This window comes from Solenopsis invicta, chromosome 4 (assembly GCF_016802725.1).
Source record: "Solenopsis invicta isolate M01_SB chromosome 4, UNIL_Sinv_3.0, whole genome shotgun sequence".
NCBI lineage: Eukaryota > Metazoa > Arthropoda > Insecta > Hymenoptera > Formicidae > Solenopsis > Solenopsis invicta.
The window spans coordinates 8,011,315-8,029,974 of NC_052667.1; the positions used below are offsets into that span (position 1 = coordinate 8,011,315).

The following is an 18,660-nucleotide window of genomic DNA, read 5'->3' on the forward strand; positions in this document are numbered from 1 at the left end:
AAAATGTGGCATATCTACATTTTTAAATTGTCAAGTATCATCATATTAATTACATAATAATTATTACCATAAAATGCTTTTAAATTTCAATTTTAATTTAATTTAACAATTACATCCGGATTATGTTTAATGTATGGTAGCAATGTCAAATCAGATTTTGTCGTGACGTTGTTGAATTAAAGACCGTCTTCCTCCGCAGTCTTCCTCCGTCGATCGAGATGATTGAAGAAAAGCTGATTATCAAGAGAGGAAAATACAGTATAGCGAACGCTCGTGGTCGTATGATGTATCTCTCATTGGCGCTTCTCGGCTTTCTCATTAACGGAGGATATCTCGATCTCTCAGGCGCATACTTTTATTTATAATATAATCATCGTGAAACGCGAGCGATTAATCCAACGAAGGCCGGTCGCGAAGAGGGAGGCTGAAGACCGTGGGGAGTTACGGTTTGTTAATGATCGCTAATTGAGGCGCGCCTGGCCAGGTCTTCCTATTTACGTCGGAATTCCTCAAAGGATATTCGATACGTTTTCCATCGAACCTCTCGCATCCCTCCGTCGCGCAAAATCATGAATCTATTTACGAGCAAAATCAATGGACAACGCATTTTCTTATTAAAAAAAATTAAATTTTCAATTTCAATCTGTGCTGACTCTGAAATTGCAAATCTTTAAGAGAGATGTCTAACGTCTCGTTATTCCTTCTACCTCTTAACTTCCTTCATGGGGCATCTTTAATATTTCTCGAGACACAGAATAAATTTTTTCAATTACTTGGATCTTTCTGAAAGAATTACATGGACGTTTCATAGATTTTATTTCCAACTTTGTCAAGGATGCAGTTAAAAGGTTTTCGAATAATATCCCAGAGCAAACCTGTGAGCAATTCAGGCGTGTAGTCGGGCGCGCGTTCGATGCTGCTGCAGTTCCATCTGCGATGTCGGAATGCCTGCTGGCACACCGTCGACGTGTCTTTGGCGGCTTGCACCAAACCGGGCATCACATCCGGCGTAGCCCTGCAGGCCCTCGCCTGCTTCCTCTCCAGCAGACCCGCGCTCTTCGCGCTGGTGCACGCCTCCCTGGTCCACGTGTGCGTGTCGCCAGTGCGACCGAGGCCGCTAAACAAAATGTTCACCGTCTAAATACGCGATTACATGAAAGAAGTTTAATTTTTACATATCGAAATATTTTATTTCTTTCACCATTTTTTAATATTTTTTTTAAATACTTACAAACATTTTAGTTTTAAGATATTTAAAATGTCTTGATTTTAGATGTTTAGATTTAAAACGCTTAAATGTTTAAAGCTAAAATTTTTCTAAAACACTTCTAAACGTGTTATTGTATTTTAATTTTAAAAACGTTTAAAACTAAAAACCAGCATTTTTAAGCGTTAAAAAAAACGGAGACAAAAGTAAAACGTTTTAATATATGAAAATTAGACACTTCTTTCAAGTATACATATTTTTTCTGAACTTACAAAAAGCATGGTTACCAAGTACCAAAACTATAAAGGTAATGCTAATGTCATCTGTTTTGTTATACAAAGATCGGCAAAATACCATCTTTTATGTTTTATTAAACAAGTTATACTTCGTATTGGTTTCGCATAACTATAATTTCTTTTACGTAATAAAAATAAATACACATGCTAATGTATAATGTATGTAAATGTCTAATTGATTTTTTGCCAAAAATAGAAAAAATTAAAAAATTATACCTATCAAGTCACGAATAGAATTGCTATATAATGTAAAAACATTACATTTATAGATGTAAAATTACATTCATGTACGTGTTATACATATGTAATAATTATATGTATTGCTGGATAAATTTCCTTATCGACTTTTACCTCAATATGGCGATCAAAGCTGTCAATTTATGAAATATGCGCAATATGAAGACCATCAGATGTAAAATAAATGAATGAATAACGTTGAATCACTAGGACTAAGTTTAGAAACGTAATTTGAAAAATATAATATTTGACAAAATGTATACGTATGACTGAGATCTGTGTGTAAGGATCTATTGATGTTTCATAAAGCGTAAGTATTGTAAATCATATGTTACTACTAATGTTTAGCTAACATTTGAAGTCATATCTTTTCGTGGGGTTTTGTGTATTCCTAAAAATTCAAAACAGCAAATGGTCTCGTAGATAAAAGCTTTCAGAACGAACAGTCTCGTTTCTCCCCGCCTTCAATACTCCGAAACATGCGACTGTGGAATTTTGGGGTGGAACACTCGGTACGTACAACTCTGTCGGACGATCGGGCCGACAGCCGTGAGCGATCCACCTCTTTCGGTAGAGGGTCCCGGGCGCGGTGCGCTCGCTCCGCCGCGCCGTAAATCAGGGGGTGAATTTCGAAAATTATAGGGCGCGTGGCTGAAAAGGGCTCGCGTTTAAGTGCCGCGGGTTGAATGCTAGCGCGCGGCTGGAAACTTGGCTCTCGCAACGCGCGAGAGAGCGCGCGCACGTTGGGGATAATAATTACGGACACCTGAAAGTCGAAATGACCCGTGCACGCGGCCCCGCCGCGTCTAGACGTAACAACCCTGGGAATGGCCGGATCGCCAACCCCGTGTCACGGAGCCTACCCTCGGAATTACCCTATCAAAAGCCCGCGGTTCTCTAATTCGTTATTACCGTCGTCGCCGCCGTCGCCAGCATGCTCGCAGCGAGCGAAGCTCGTTCGTTCCCTCCCGATGACATTTCGGGGCTCGTGTTACGACCCGACCCGAGGAATCTAATTTCCGCGTAAACGCTCGCGAGCGTGCACTCGCGTTGCTTTACGACCCATTGTGAAATCGCGATGCCTAGCGCAGGAGACCCGCAGCGCTCCAGTGTTTGGACCTTCCGGGTTCTTATCGACAGGCCTATCTTTCCGACATTAATTACGAACTTTGCGCCAATTAATTAATCTTAAATGCATCATTCTTGTATATTAAATAACACTAATTTCACAGAGTTCTGTAAAATAGACAAAGAATGGAAAGTTACTTTTTAAAAGTAACTTGTTATCGTTACTCGTTACTCGTTACCGAATCAAAAAAGTAACTAGTTACCGTTACTGACTCTCAAAAGTAACTCGTTACAGTTACCGTTACATAGATAGTAATGATTTATTACTTTTTCGTTACTTTTTTAATTTTAAAATAAAATTAGATTATGTTTAAAAATTTTCATATAATTCTAAACCTACAGTTCTTACAATAAATAAAACTACAAAAATTATATAAGATTTTCTGAATAAGATTCGTATAGAATTGATTAAATATAAAGTACATGTACTTTTTATCCATATTTTTAATAGGAAGTTAATTAATTACGTCACAAAGGTTAATTATGTCACAAAGGTTTAACTTTTGTCTGAAGATTTTACTTTGTAATGTAAAAGTTAAACCATAAAAATGTTTTACTTTAGCGTTACATTTTTATCGGTATTAATTTACTATTTACTTTTAACAAAAATTGATCTGTAAAGTTCGTTTTTATGCTAATATAATTCTGTGAGTGGTTTATTTTACAACTATTTTTCAAAATGATCTTAAATATAATATAACAACAAACTGTGAATATTGATTAAAAAATAAAGATTGAAAATTATATTATAAATTAAAATGTAACGATAAAAGTAATTATTTATTACCGTTACTATAAAAATGTAACTACGTTACCGTTATAGTTACAAAAAATAAAAAGTAACGCCGTTACCAATTCGTTACTAAAAAAAAGTAATTGTAACGGTAACGGCGTTACAAGTAACTCGTTACTTCCAATCCCTGAAAATAAATATGTTTGCGACGCTTGATCACGTCAAAGTAAAAATGTATCTCGGCAAAAGAAACAAGAAAAGAATATATTCTATAAGGCGTTTAAAGTTTTCTTCGAGTGGTGAATTAAAAAGAGAAGATGAAGATGACAAAGATGTTAAAGAAGAAGAATAAGAAGGTGAAGAAGAAAGAGATGATGATGAAGGAGATGAAGATAAAGGAAATGATGAAGAACGAGATGAAGATGAGAGAATAAAGAAAAAAAAAGAGATACAGAGAATTGAAAAAGAGAGCTAAAGGTGAAGTGAACGAAGAAGAAAGAAATGAAGATTAAAAGAATGGAAAAGAATGATCAAAAGAAAGACAGATAAAATAGAGGAAAAACATAAACAAAAAAGCGAAAAAATAGAACTACCGTCGACATCCGTGCATTTAATTTGCTCGACACCCTTTGACAATATATCCTATAAGGACGGCAGTAAAAGATTGCGTCTCTTTACGAGGGTACATTTGAGGACGCATTCTTCGCACACACGGTTTGTTAAAGCCGCACGCATGAAAGGGGCAAAGCTTCGCAAGTTTTCGCCCCACAAAGTTTTATTTGCGAAAATAAAAGACGAAAAGGATGGAAACGTTTCCTCGAATGGCCTAAGAATTTTCACGATGTTTGCGTCTTTACGAGCTATTAATATCTGCCTCAAATTATCGGCTCATTAAGGCACCATGATCGCGATGATCACTTCGGCGATTCTATCTCGACTGACGAGGAATCGGCTCGCGCATAATTTCGCTGACAAAATAATAAATGTACAACATCCTGTGTTTTGTAGCACGGGGACATCGATTATTGGTTATATCTTAACTGATCGCCCGAATGCAAAATTAATAATTAATTCGAACCACCTCAAATAAATTCGACCACCAACGTTGATGACCTCAATTTTATTTTTTTTCTGGCAATTTGTGTTAAGTCTACAATATCAGTCAAAAGTTTTTGAAATTTGGAAACTGCAAACTTTCAGATTTGTTCTTTTTTTTGGCTTATAAATAACAAAAAAATATCATTATAAATATTCAAATGTTGGCCTTGAAACTGGCTACAAAGAATAAAATAACAAAAAATTTGGTTTAATAATTACGCAGCAAAAATTGCATATAATTTTAAATAAAAAATTTTTAAACGAATAAGTGAATCCAAATGAATTTTTTTGAACATCAGAGTTTTATATGTGAAAATTTTGATTCAATTCATAATACCACTTTCTCATCAAATTTGCAAATGAATATTATAAAACAAGATTTTACTTAAGAATCAGGAGTAAACGAAAATTATATAACATTTTAATTAATAAGAGAATTGTGCTCAAATTTTACATAGATGTTTAAATATAATAATAAAACAAGATATGAAATTGTTATACTTTTGATAATGTTGTAAGATGTGACACATATATTCTAAAGTACTTCTAGTGAAAGGGCATTTATGCTTCAATATCACATTTATCTTTTCCAAGTGAACAAATAGAGCAGATTTTGCTTTCACTGTAGTTAAATTATTCTAATAGAATTCTAATAATAAGCGACGAGTTATGAGATAGCATTCACTTGTCGAAAATTAGAAAGCGTAACCGACCGTTTTGCTCGCGTTAGATCCCAATTATGATTGTAAGCGCGCTTTTAACCCTAAAGTGCTTCTGTGGGTGAATTTTCATCAAATGCTAATTCAAGTTTAGGTCACAGTTTTCGTCACGAAAATGTTTAGATTAAAATAATATTTGATAAGATTTTTTACGTCAAAATAGTGTTCATCCAGTTGTTCTAACAAGTGTAAAAAATTCTTAATTGGATAAATGTTTAGAGTAATGTTATTGTTAGTCTTCAAGAAAATATAAGTAGGCTCTCTAAGCAATACATATTTTAAGGCGTTACAAAGAACAGAGTCATTTCGAGAAGCACGTTAAGAAGATAAGTTGAGAGTTTGCTTAGTATTTAAGATAACTGTCGACTCTTCAACCTCAATTATCACACCCTTAAGCTATCTTTCTTGCGAGCAATTTCGAGACTTAACAAGGTAGATCGTTCAGCACCTGGAAAGGCAGTCGAACGCGAAAGACAGTATTTAATGAGCAATCAGTACGTATGACAGCCACTTGCAGGGAGGCAGGTAGGGTCCAGTAGAACGCCATAACAGGCCACTTATATGGCTAGATAGGATTTTAAGCTGCGTTATGCATTACTCAGCCCGCAGCTTCGCGCACGAGGTAATTTACGAGCCGCTCTCTCAAGACGAATGCGCGACTATTTGCTATCGCGCGTCAGATAATTAATTATCAGTGGCAGCGCGAATGATGCCCGAAGCGACACCGCACAGTTTACCTTCAATCAATTTCTAAGATTGCACCGCATTTAACTAATGTTACAAGTATTAATAAAAGTTCACTTGCGACGGAGAATTTGATTAGGAGAACATACCATATAAAGGGTACTTTTATTACAGAATTAATCCACTATTGTAAAAATAAAATTTCGCAACGTCAAATTAATCGTTCGGCCGATTAAGTAAGATGATAATGCTCGATAAGCACTGAGTAAGACATGAATAATTCATCCAAGATAGATATCGCGGAGTAATAAAGTGAAGCTCGTTACAAAGATCTATCGGGATCTCATAGGAATGTAAAATGCACCGTTGGCAGTGGAAGCGAGCGAAGTAATTTACGGAGTGCCTCGCTATGTGATATAATTGCCCATTGTAACGCAGATAATAATTTACAAAGTACAATGAGCATACCGCGCGGGCGGCCTATGGCCAGCTCATCCCTTGCCGCTTCGCGATCGCATTGTTTAATCATTGTCTTCGTCGTGGGCTAAGGCTTCCGGTACGGCATTCCGATTTGGATGTCCGGCAAAATTGCACTCTTTCGTTTTGCTTCAAACCCGTCGAAATAACTCCTTAATGAAATTAGGATCGGAATTAGGAGAGTTACTCTGTATTACAAAGTGAATTAGTTACACTGTTACGGTTCTCCTCTTTCAAAAAGTAAGTAGTTACCGTTGCAAGTTATCGACTCTGAAAAGTAACTCGTTTATTTACTCGTCGAGTAAGTATAACTGTACCCAGTTACAGTTATAGTTACTCGACATGTAATTAAACAAATTGTTTTTTTAATCACTTTTCTATAAGTGTAATGTTTATGCATTACTGTTTAAAAAAGAATACAAGACTCTTGTATTTTTAATATTACTAAATTATTTTACTCATTATACTCATTAAACACTTGGTTACGTATTATTTTGTATGCAATAAATCACTTTAAAAATTGAAACCCGAAATATCTTTAATATATTAACTAAAGTAATAATTTATAATAAATTAATATTTATACTTGGAATACATTATCAAAATTATGAGATCATTATTTTTCAGCTAGAAAGTTCGTTAAATTTAAATTTCGTGATAAGTCATCGTAAATCACTGGTCCAGGACTTATTTTAAAGAGTAAAGTCTGAACTTTAATATTTATATGATAGCTGTTCTCGAAGATGATTTATCTCTTCATTCCGTTGAACGCAGACTATATGTTGACTAATAAATTTGAAATATATGTATAAAATAACTATAAAAATAATTTTACCAAATTAATTACTAGTTATCAAAAAGTTACAATTAAATTAAGTCACGGTTATAGATAGAAAGAAACAAAATTAAATTAGAGTTATTGCTAAAAAGTAACTATCTGTAACTTCATTATAAAGTAACAAGCATTTTTGACAAGTTCTAAATTAGAATATATTTCAAAAATGTTACCGAGTGGGACTCGATTACCTACGTCGCCAATTGGCTAAATTAAATTTTTTAAATTATTTGTTTATATATAAAAAAAACGTTTGTTTCATTTGCCCATATTCTGATATTCAATTAATTTTTAATATTTAAATCATCATCGTAATTTATAGAAAATTTTTCTAGAAATCTAAGTTTTTCATAGTTATTAGAGCTATAAACATAATGTGTTGTTATTAATATTGTAGCAATAATAATTCTAAAAATGAAACTTGTAATGATAATTATTATATTTTACGAGGCAATTATAATCAGAAATACCAAACATGTTTCTCAGTATAGAAGAAGAACACGTCTTTTTTTAGGGTAGAGTACCTATATCGTTCGTATAAACTGCATACGAAATAATCCACTCGATATGAAACGTGCATCGCACCCTTGTAACGTAAAACGAGTAAGATACGAGACGATTTCCCATTCCGATCTTTGACAGTCTTCAGACGATTGCTACCGTCCAGAAAAATAAACGTTGACGTTTTTTTTTATCATTTTACAATTTGGTCTCCGCATTGACTATCTCGTTTTACGTGTTTCCACGCTTAAGAATCGCAGCTCCCGCGACAGAAGGAAGTTCACGGACGTTCACGTGGCAGGTCATTCTTATGAAAATGCGCGGTTTCTTCATTGAAAGAAGAAAAAAGAAAAGAAAAGATTGCGAACGCGCGTTTCGAAACGGTCCATCGAGCAGCTGCACTTTCGAAATTCGTTTTGACTGGTCGAATCGTAAAGCGTAGTTTTTACGAGACCGATAATAGGCGTGCGCGCCTACGATCGAGTCTCTTCGTTCGGAGGAGACTGGAAGAGGAGCCTGTTCAGGGGCGTATCCGGGATGATGAGAAAGGAAGTGAAATCGGCCACCCCGATCCCACGAGCTTTCGAACACGACAGCTCCATATTCGCGTATGTTAATCGTTGATTTCTCTTCGTTTACTGAAACGAGGATAATGCCATCCAATCAAAAGGCGATATCGTTCATTTGTTACAACGACATAACTCGAAAAACATGACTTTTCAAAAAATGAGTTTAAATCATTAAAATAATTTTAAAAATTATTTAAAAAGAGAAAAAGAACTACAACGGACATAGTGGATTTTAGTGCTCAGGTATTTCATATGTGATTTTATATACATTTTCTAGTTCTTCAAATTTTGCACCATTACTTTCTTAATCAAAGCTCTTAAATCGAACTAGAGTATTACAATATTAAATTGACAATTAAGTTAATAATATAAATTTAATAATATTGATGCTCACAAGATTTCCCCTCCTCAATAAACTGTAAAGAATTTGTTGCAAAAAATGTTATCTCAGTCAAAGTTTGAGTCTGGACTTCCTTATATTCCATACAAGTCAATTCAGCCACCGAGGCATAAAATATCATTTTTTAATGCAATTTTGACATAATATCTGATTGTAAAGGAATAAAAGTACCATTTTTCAACTTATAAGAGTATTGGTCGATAAAAGTATCATTATCAAGTTGGAAGATGAGAGATTTTATAAATGTGTGTTAACATCAATGTTATAAAATTAATTAACAATTTAATATTGCAGTATTACTTTTTCTAGTTGACTGGTTCAATTAGCGAGTTGCGTATCAAGACCGACAAATGCGGCGCGCAGTTCGGAGAACTAAAAAATATCAGTAAAATCACATAGGAAATTATTATTGTAGCACTAAAATCCACTTTAATCATTCTTGATCTTTTTATTTTATTTTAATTATATGTATCGTTACCTCCATTCAGTGTACTGAAGTCTTGCTTACACATTACAAAAACAAATCCTGAAAAGTTACTCATTTTGACTTATCGATGTAAAAATTCATTTTTCTTTTCAATTTTACAAGCTCAATTATGTCGTTCTACTAATAATAAAACTAAGAAAATAATTTTTCTTAGCCCTGTTGTTATTGCAGCAAGTAAGCGCTATCTCAAAATCTCGCCACGACAAATCCCTGAGCCCGATCTTTCAATGCTTCTTATAATATTTTACTATTAATGAATCACGCAGCGTCATTGATTAACGCTTCAGTGATTAAGTAGGACTGTTCCGCAATTAGCATCAATTTGTTTGTAATCTCTTTGACGTGTGCCAGAGTGACAAATTAACGAGACGCGCGGGTTAAGATCTCGTCGCGTGGGACGCGCGCGGGTTCCACCGTCGTCGTCGAGTCCGTCGCGCTGATACAATCCCGAGTGCTGTTCTAACTCGCGTCTCGCATTAAGAATGCGTGATTTACGAGCGATGCATTGTAGAGACCAGCTTCGTCAAGAATGATCTTATAAATAGCGACTCGCGTGTGATTCAGCGCATGTGACTCCGCGGGCGCTTGGCGAGGGCTATACGCGTAAATTATTATAAATCGATCCTTGGCCCCGATCCTGGCGAAGAAATCCTCGATCGCGATCCCGTTGAAAGAGCCACGGATCGCGAGAGAATGCGATCCGTGACGCCGTCTCGAAGCCGTGAGCAACGATCTTCGATATTTCAGATGATGATTAATGGAACCGTAAGACGGCCGTCTAGAATGGATCGCTATTTTTTTCTTTTTTTTTTTATCGCGAGATTAGAGAATCGCATCGGGAATATTGCGTGTTCTGGTAACGTAAGAACGGCAGTGTTCGCAGAAAGGGACAATAGGTAAAATGAGTCGATTTTGGCCCCCAGAGTGGCAAGTAAAAAATGATACCTGTATTTTTGTTGTAGTTTTTGAGCTGCTGAATCTGATTTGGATCTTCAAAAAATTTTAATTTGTCGGAAAAGTAGTAATGTCAACATATTAAGCTGACCATCAAACACATTTAGTATAGAGCACATTATTATTATTATTTTTTACTTGACGAACATATTCGTGTTTTCCTATTACCAAAATATGATAATGCAAACTTTCTAATAACTCATGGTCTACTTGATGAAAAAATTAAAAAATTATTAATATCTAAAAACAAAAGCATCGACGGGAACAATTATATATCGGATGCGTGTTCAAATTTAACAACCAATTAAACAAATTGTGTTTTAGTGTATTCAATAATTTTTTTCAATTTTACAATAAAGAATCAAAGAATTTCTAAATTTTATGTAAACTTAAAATGTTGTAAAAAATGTATATATAAAATAAAACGCTTTAATGTAATAAAAGTGTTGCAAAAGGCTTTTGACAAATCTAATATACATAACGAGCAGTTTATTTAAACAGATAAACAGATAATTTAAACATTTTCAAGATAATTGTAAATCAGTCAAAAACGATCACAGAGTTGGAAACCAAACACATTAATGACCCAACAAAAAAGTTAAACAAAAAGTTAATGCTAATCGTCAAATCACTATTAGAAAAATTGCTGAAGAAATTAGCACCCTACACGGTTTATTGCACTGTTGAAGAAATTTTCACCGATGTCTTCAGCATAAAATATTTAAGTGGAAGTAGAATTTGTTCTAAATGTTGTTGATTTTTTAACAAAAATTGCATTGTAAAGAAATTGCTAGAAAAATAATAAATAAAGTTGCTGATGACAATACATTGCTCCAAGGCATTACTTGTTAACTTTTTTCTCTTTCCGAAAATTAAAAACACCGTCAAGGAACAAAATTTTGAGATTGTTTAAGACGTAAGTACAAAAAGCATTGAACAAAACTAAAGACTACATTAGAAAGTGCATTCCAGAAATTGTTTAAAATTGGAAAAACATTAGCATAAATGTATCAAACTCGATGGAAATTATTTTAAAGGAGACAACATAAATACAGAATAAAGATGTACTTTTTCAAATAAACAAAAATTATGCGCATTTTTTTATCTAAACCGTGTATTTAATAGCTTCATACATTGATTCTAATATTTTCTCAATAAACTAAAATTTTTTAAAAGAACAGAATCAGATGCAGCAAAACAAAAGAACATACTGTTTTTACTTGCCACTTTGGGAGCTAAAGTTAGTCTATTTTGTCCATCGTCCTTTCGCATTTGTCTTTATCCTATACCTTCATCTGTATATTTCTGAGACTTTATTCAAGCCTCCTTAATCTTCAATCTAAAAAACTATCGGTGTTCCCGTTTTCAAGATACGCATCATTTCTCTTCGTTTAAACTCCACCGTTTCCGGATAAAGCGTCTGGCGGCGCTCCTTAATTCAGAAAGATCATCGCCCAACAACGCGTCCCTTGCCGGACGCTCCTTCTGAAACGACGGGATCGATGGCCGCTCACGAGTCACAAAGGAGAAGCGGCGAGATCTCGGATCACCCTTCGAAATTATCCGTCAATGTCGGCCGCAATAATTATAAACAAGAGACTCGCGAGGAGAGGCCTCGCTCCTGGGGCGAGTTTCTTGGAAAGCGTCCTTTATAAATCACGATTTCGCGGGCAACCCCTAATCTTCCACCCCCGGCCATCCTCCTCGTGCCACTCCCCGATCATCTTCCTTTCGTACTGCGCGCCTTCCACCCCTCACAGCGTTGTATTTTGGTTTTGCACGCAAAACCACCATCACTCCGCCATTCATCATCCAACGCCGCTCAACCTTCTCTCTGTTTCCGCTTTTCCCACTTCCACCCCCGCCACTTTCGCCGGGGTGGATCCTCACCCCGCGCCCTCCTTCATCAACGATGCGATGAAACTCTCTCTACGAATCGCACGACAATTTAACACATATCCAGAGGAACCCTTCGGAAAGCAGGTTAACCGACACACTGCCTCGAATATTAACGAGAGACGTCTTCCGTGCGCAGCTCTAGATGAGAAGAACGATTCCTGACGCGGGGATGATTGATAGAAATCGCGCAGTGAATTCTTCATTCCGGTCAGGACGGTTCTGCTGAAACAACTTGAAGAACGGTCTTATGCCGGAATGAAGAAATGAAGAAAAGACAAATAACGATATCTCGTAACAAGACAATCTGTGGCGAGCTCTTCTTGCTCATTATTTGTTTCGTAATTAGAGTCACCGCTGGTGAAAAATTGTCAATGAGAGATTGTGTACATGTCTTTTATAGACGGTTAAATTGTTTGGAAGCACGTTTGCAAACACCTGGTGAATCCTCTATTGACAATAACATTTTACAAACACTTAGGAAATTATAATGGAAACGTTTGACACAATGTTATTAAATGCCACTTAAACATTTCGTAGTCACGAACGTCTCGTAAACAATTCCATGTTTAAATTTCCATCTCATAATCAAATTCAATAAATATTTTTTTCTCAATTTAATGAAGCATCTATCCAAAGCAAATTTTAGCAAACTTCTTATAAGTTTTCTATGAACATACCACTTCCATCAGAATGCACCAATTAATAAACAAATGAGAAATTGAGGCCAATGAACAAATAAAAACTTAATATTAGTTAACAGTTTAAAATAAATTAAAATATAATATAATTATATTTTATTATATTTTATTATATTTAAATTTATTTATATAATTATTTAATAAAATTATATTTTCAAATAAAGAAATATGTTAATTAATCTGTTAAAAAGTAAAATCTAAAATATTACTTTGCAATTTATTATTTTAAAGTCCCATTATTTTAATGCTGTTCTTATATAAACAGCCATTTGCTGGTGATTATTTAACGAAAGATGCAGCGATTGTTATTTTATTTACTTACGCATACGTGTGCAATCACTTTTACGCAATTGACAATAATTAATAATCTAAAAGCTGGAGTACGTACATCGAAGTTTCTCATAGTCTAAAGTGACATAATAGCAATTAACAAAAAACATTCGAATATTTTCTTCGTGGAAAAAAAAACAGATAAATTCGTTGAAGAAATATCACTTTTTCCTTTAAGAAAAAAATTCATAGAAGGATCAATACTCTTCTGTTGATAATTAAAAAGGCCGGCCGGTCTGAAAAATAAGAAACGCTGCGATAAATTGGCCGCGAGACGAGGTATCTCTACCGGCGCGCTGCAGTAATCATCCGCTTTTCATTTGCGAAACGTATTGGCCGGGATAACGAACGTGAAGCATCGCCGTCTATTTATGCAGTCCATAAAGCAGCACTAACGATATCTTTATTCCTCGAGAGTACGAAATTTATGTCGCCCTCCCTAAATCTCGCCGCCGCCGCTGCCCGATCTCTTCTTCCAAGGAAAATAATGATCGAGATCGGGAATCGGCGAGGCTACGTCCTCGCCTCGCACGCGCTCCGGAGCGTTTCCCTCGGCCACTAATCTATTTGTTTCTCATTAACGGACCAACATTAATCTTCGAACTCGTTCGGAGCCACCGCGAGCGAACGTGAGAGCAAATGGGACTCGTCATCACGAGGGTTCACGGGCAGACTTCTCGGATGTCTCTACTTTAACCGGATGATTGAAGATTGCATTTCATAAAAACAGCTTTACATTCTTCGCTCGTCACTATAATTGCAAATGATAAACCTTATCCCTCACCTATTTCGACTTAATTTCTTTTTAAATAAAAGAAATTACGAAAATTTTGCGATTTTCCTAAAATACAACTTTTTATCATTTGCATGCCTTTAAGATATATGTGTGTTTGTTATTAAGAAAAAAAATTGTCGGGTGCAATTATAAATATTCGTAGTCGATTTTATTCTAACGGAGGACGTTAAAACCACGATAAATGAGAACAGCGGGCGGTGCGATTGAAAATCTGTAGCAGGATTCTGTAACTCTTGACGATAAAATCGGCATCGTTACAGTATCGTTGCGCAACTTTTTTATGATATACGGTATCTGCGCAATGGCAATATAACGATACCGATACTATCGTTAAGAGTTACAGAGTTTCGCTGCTGGACTTGGAACAAGCGTCTTATGGCGCTAATGCGACTGCTCTTTGAGTTAAAAAAAATGATTTTTTAGACGAATTTTCCCTGTTTTCCTCGTACTGTTCGGTCACGCCAATTCAAGTGGCACTCCGAAGTTCACAAGAGCGTCGAGATGAGTGGCACGCGTAAGGTAAGATTCTATCGCGAAGATTTATTGTGCAAAGAGTTTGACGCGCGAGATGTCAAAGGTATACACTGGTCGAATAATGCTCGCGAAAGTGAATTGGAGTACTCACAGCCATTTTATACATCTGCCATCTTGCACCAGCAACAACACGAGCAGCAGAAGCCAGACCTTAGCACCGCTTCGCTTCTTTATCCGCATCTTTCTTCGTTTCGCATTCTAAAGGATTGACATCGCCACTCTCATCGTCCCAAGGATTAATATCGAGAAGATCACGACTCTTCGCGCTTCTTCAAACACCGTTGACCATCCCTCGATGCGGCGCGACTCGCCTCGCGAAGATTCGAGATCTCTTCATCGCGTCCATCGTTCCATGTAGTGCGCGGGTACTGTCGAAAAGTCACGATACTTTCCCACGTGGAAGAGACGATGACTCTTACGAAAACTGCCGTTTAACGCATCTTAAGAAAATTTCTCTTTTCGTCTATCTCCTTTATATATATCCACTCTGAGATTGTCGGTCCTCTATCGACGTCGTTACATATTTAGCATTCGCATTCGATTATCGGTCCAATCAATTTTTCCGAAATAGTTGGGTGACGCAGAGCGAATTCAGATCGCTTTTGGATCAATTGATTAAAACGAATCTCCAAGCGACGTTTCGCAAATTCTTCTCAGAGATTTCTTCTTCTTCTTCTTCTTCTTCTTCGCGCGATGCGTCGACTCACATGCGAGTAACGAAAAAAAAGGCAAAGGAAAGACCGCTCGCGTAGGAACACGCGCGTGGAAGACACCAGGCACCACTTTCGTCAAGATCGACGGAAAACGGTACGTCTCGGGATCCCTCAGAATCTGCGGCGATTTCGGCGAACTTTCCCGTGCACCGTGCGTCCGGCTCGGCGGGGAGTCTGCGTGCTTACAGGTGTCCGTCGGAGCAGTCCCGCAGGATTTGCCAGTCGGTGGTGGTGGTGGTGGTGGTGGTGGTCCTCCTACTACTTCACTTCCTCCTACTTCGCCTCCTACTTGAGCCTCCTCTTTCCTCGATGTACGAGAAGTCCAATGATCGACACCAGGGATGCCAGTCGCCGTCGAAATAAGAAGAAGGACGATCGCCGTTAACCCTCTCGCTTCCACGAGCGAGTCGCACATATTTTCTCTCGTAGTACGAGTATATGAACAGGCGAAATGTTCCGCACTTTTGTACACTTATTCTTGCACAAGAGGATATTTTTTTTTTTTTATAAGAGGGATTTCTCAGATATTAAAGATATTAACGATAGCAATGAGAATTTTAGAATTCAGAAACACGAATGGATAACGAAAGCTTTTTTATTCAGTTTCAAGTCCGACTAAGAGTAGAGAAAAGACGGCGATAGTGGAATATATCTGAGGAATATCATGATATCTCGTATAAAATCGTAAAAATCTCGCGTTAAATTCTAAGAGCAACTGTTAAAATTACTTCGTTACAGTGTCTATTTAGACATTGTTGGATGGTTACTGGTTATTAGAGCTCACTGTGCTTTTAGAAAAGCTGAATTTCAGTTTTTGCAAGTAGCAAAAATGTTTATAGATATATACTCTCTACGTAATTTTGAGAAGTGTGTTGCATATTAATTTTTAACTTAAATGTGAATTTCAAAAAATATTATTGAACTGAATGTGTGTCATAATGCGTATACGAATTCGGAAAACAAAGTCATGTTATAAGTAACATGGGCCGTAGTTGATGGGCCGTAGTTGTGGAATATAGTTGTCCGCTATGTGCATGTCTTCTGTTTAATCTCATTGTAAACGTTGTATAATGTTTATTAGAAGCAGAAAAATTATTTTTAAAAATTTTAAATTTGATTTTAAAACATTTTTTAATCAAAAGATTATTTTTAAAAAATTTTATGAAGTATTCGTAAAACCTTGTTTAGTGGCACTTATTTGTATATATAAAATCCACGAAAGATCATTAATTTGTTTTTTTCTTTTATAAATAAAAATATCTTTTATGACATTAATATTCCACGATTCCTCTGCTATTCTACAAACGCATTCTTTTTCCCTCTTCAGTAAATTGTAAATTATATTCGTTCTCTTATATACCCGATAAACTTCTACCTATAGGGTGATTGGTAGAACTCAATGGCTAATAAACTGACGTTAGTTAGAATTGAGTCGCATTAATATTTATTGAATTATCAAAAAACAAAATTGTGTTCCACAACCCCCTCCTTTCCTCTAAACTCAAAATTTTTTAAAATTTTTTTATACAAGTGTTGTTCAAAGAAAAATAATTAGTTAAGAAATCTTTGGACGAATGACTGTATAAACTACAAAAAAAAAAAAAATAAAATCTCTCATCAGTCTCTGATTTGTCTAGTCCAAAATGTTATTCATAAAAAAATCTCGTGTAATCCTCTTAATGTGAACCGGGGAGATTTTAATCGTCCGCCAACGCGAATTGTGTTTGTTCCTCGGTGTCCGCTAATTAATTCTGTCGACGCTTTCCTAATGTTCGGTTCTACCGAAAATTATACACCTCGCGAGTAACGAATAATATTCAAAAAAAGAAAGATGAACGCGGAGGACGGGGACCACCTTCGCGGGATTGACTTTAACGAGCAGGCGGTATCTTTGTGATCATTTATTTTACTACAAGGCGGAGCCAAAACAATTTATCCCTGCCTTTACCATTTAAAGGCTGGTAAGCATTAGCGCTATCTCGCTCTTACGCTTGTTGATCGGATTCGAATGAGTATCGACCATGCGGATGCGTCCGTACAGAAAGGAATCGTCGTATTAAATCTGTCTGGGCTCTTTGATTAGACTCGATTATACTTAACATTGACGTAATCTTACCCAATAGTACAGCTTCGGGAGTAAAAGTTTCCAATAAATTTTATTTTCAAAAATTACGTTATTTATAGAAAAACATAATTAATTTTTGCATTTTACATTATCACATTATAAGTACATATTAGAATTGCTTTCAAATAATAATTTGACATCTTTTCAAGAAAATTTCTTTTTTTATTTTATTATAGTGTTTATAGCAGTGTTGGGTAAAATTTAATCAATTTATCGATTAATTATGCCTAAAAGTTTAGTTCTTAATCATAAGAGACTAAAATTTTTTAGTTGCTTTAAAATAAATTTTAGACATTAATCAAATTTTTAATTAAAAAATAAATTGATCAAAATAAATAAATTGTTGTATGTAATTGTGTCGAATTAAATAAATTGATTAAAAATAATTAACTACTTTTGAATAAAAAATTAATTAGCCATTAATTGATAGCTGAACATTGATTAATATAATAAAGAAAATAATTTATTGACCAATATAGACTTGAATAGCTTTTCAATATGACAATACTTTATTTAAACAAATACTTTATTTAAATTTGTAATTATTCATAAAAAATATAATGTTTGAAATATAATTAAAAATAAATAATTAGCATATAATAACGTTTTTTAAATCAACATTTAACTTATGTCAATAATCTATTAAATAAATCGTGGTTATGCTTATCATTAACTTTTAATCAATTACTTAAGTAAAAACCTACTCGATTATGCATTTATATGATAATTATATTAATTATATTAATTAAATATTTAAATTAATTGCAATTATATATTCTTTTAATTTTTAATCGATTCTTGCCGATACACAGAAAAATAAATTAATTAATACCCAACACTAGTTTATAATTGAATTATAATACGTGTAAGATTTATGCTACGTATTAGTTATTAACTACTTAATTTATTGAATACCTTTTAAGTTATCTGTCAAATGTCTTACATTGTCATGACAACTAAGAATAACATTCATTCGTTGAAGTGTATCAGCTGATGACGGACGTCGTTTTATTATTCTTGTAATCCTAATTTCATAATAAAGCCTGACAATTATCCAATATCTACGATATTAATTATCTCTGCCTCTTACATACGCATGTTCACTTTCATATAGTTTCATAGTTTTATAATTTTATGCTTAATCTTTTTCTCGTACGCACATTTTCTCTCCTATACGTACATACATTATGTCGATCAACGGCAAATCAATGGCACAATTAAGCTCAAGCAAATTTCATCG

General features: G+C 35.1%; 1 protein-coding gene across 1 annotated transcript in view; it reads right to left on the reverse strand.

Annotated features, from left to right (window-relative positions):
• Positions 1-15,516, reverse strand: part of LOC105205612 (protein Wnt-11b-1) — a 29,677-nt gene extending 14,161 nt beyond the window's left edge. Inside the window, exons 1-2 of the mRNA XM_011175016.3 lie at positions 14,674-15,516; positions 876-1,117 (exon numbers count right to left, since the gene is read on the reverse strand). Of these exons, the coding sequence (XP_011173318.1) occupies positions 876-1,117; positions 14,674-14,762 (331 nt within the window). The 5' untranslated portion in view covers positions 14,763-15,516. The remainder of the gene's footprint in view (positions 1-875; positions 1,118-14,673) is intronic.
• Positions 15,517-18,660: the final 3,144 nt, after the last annotated feature.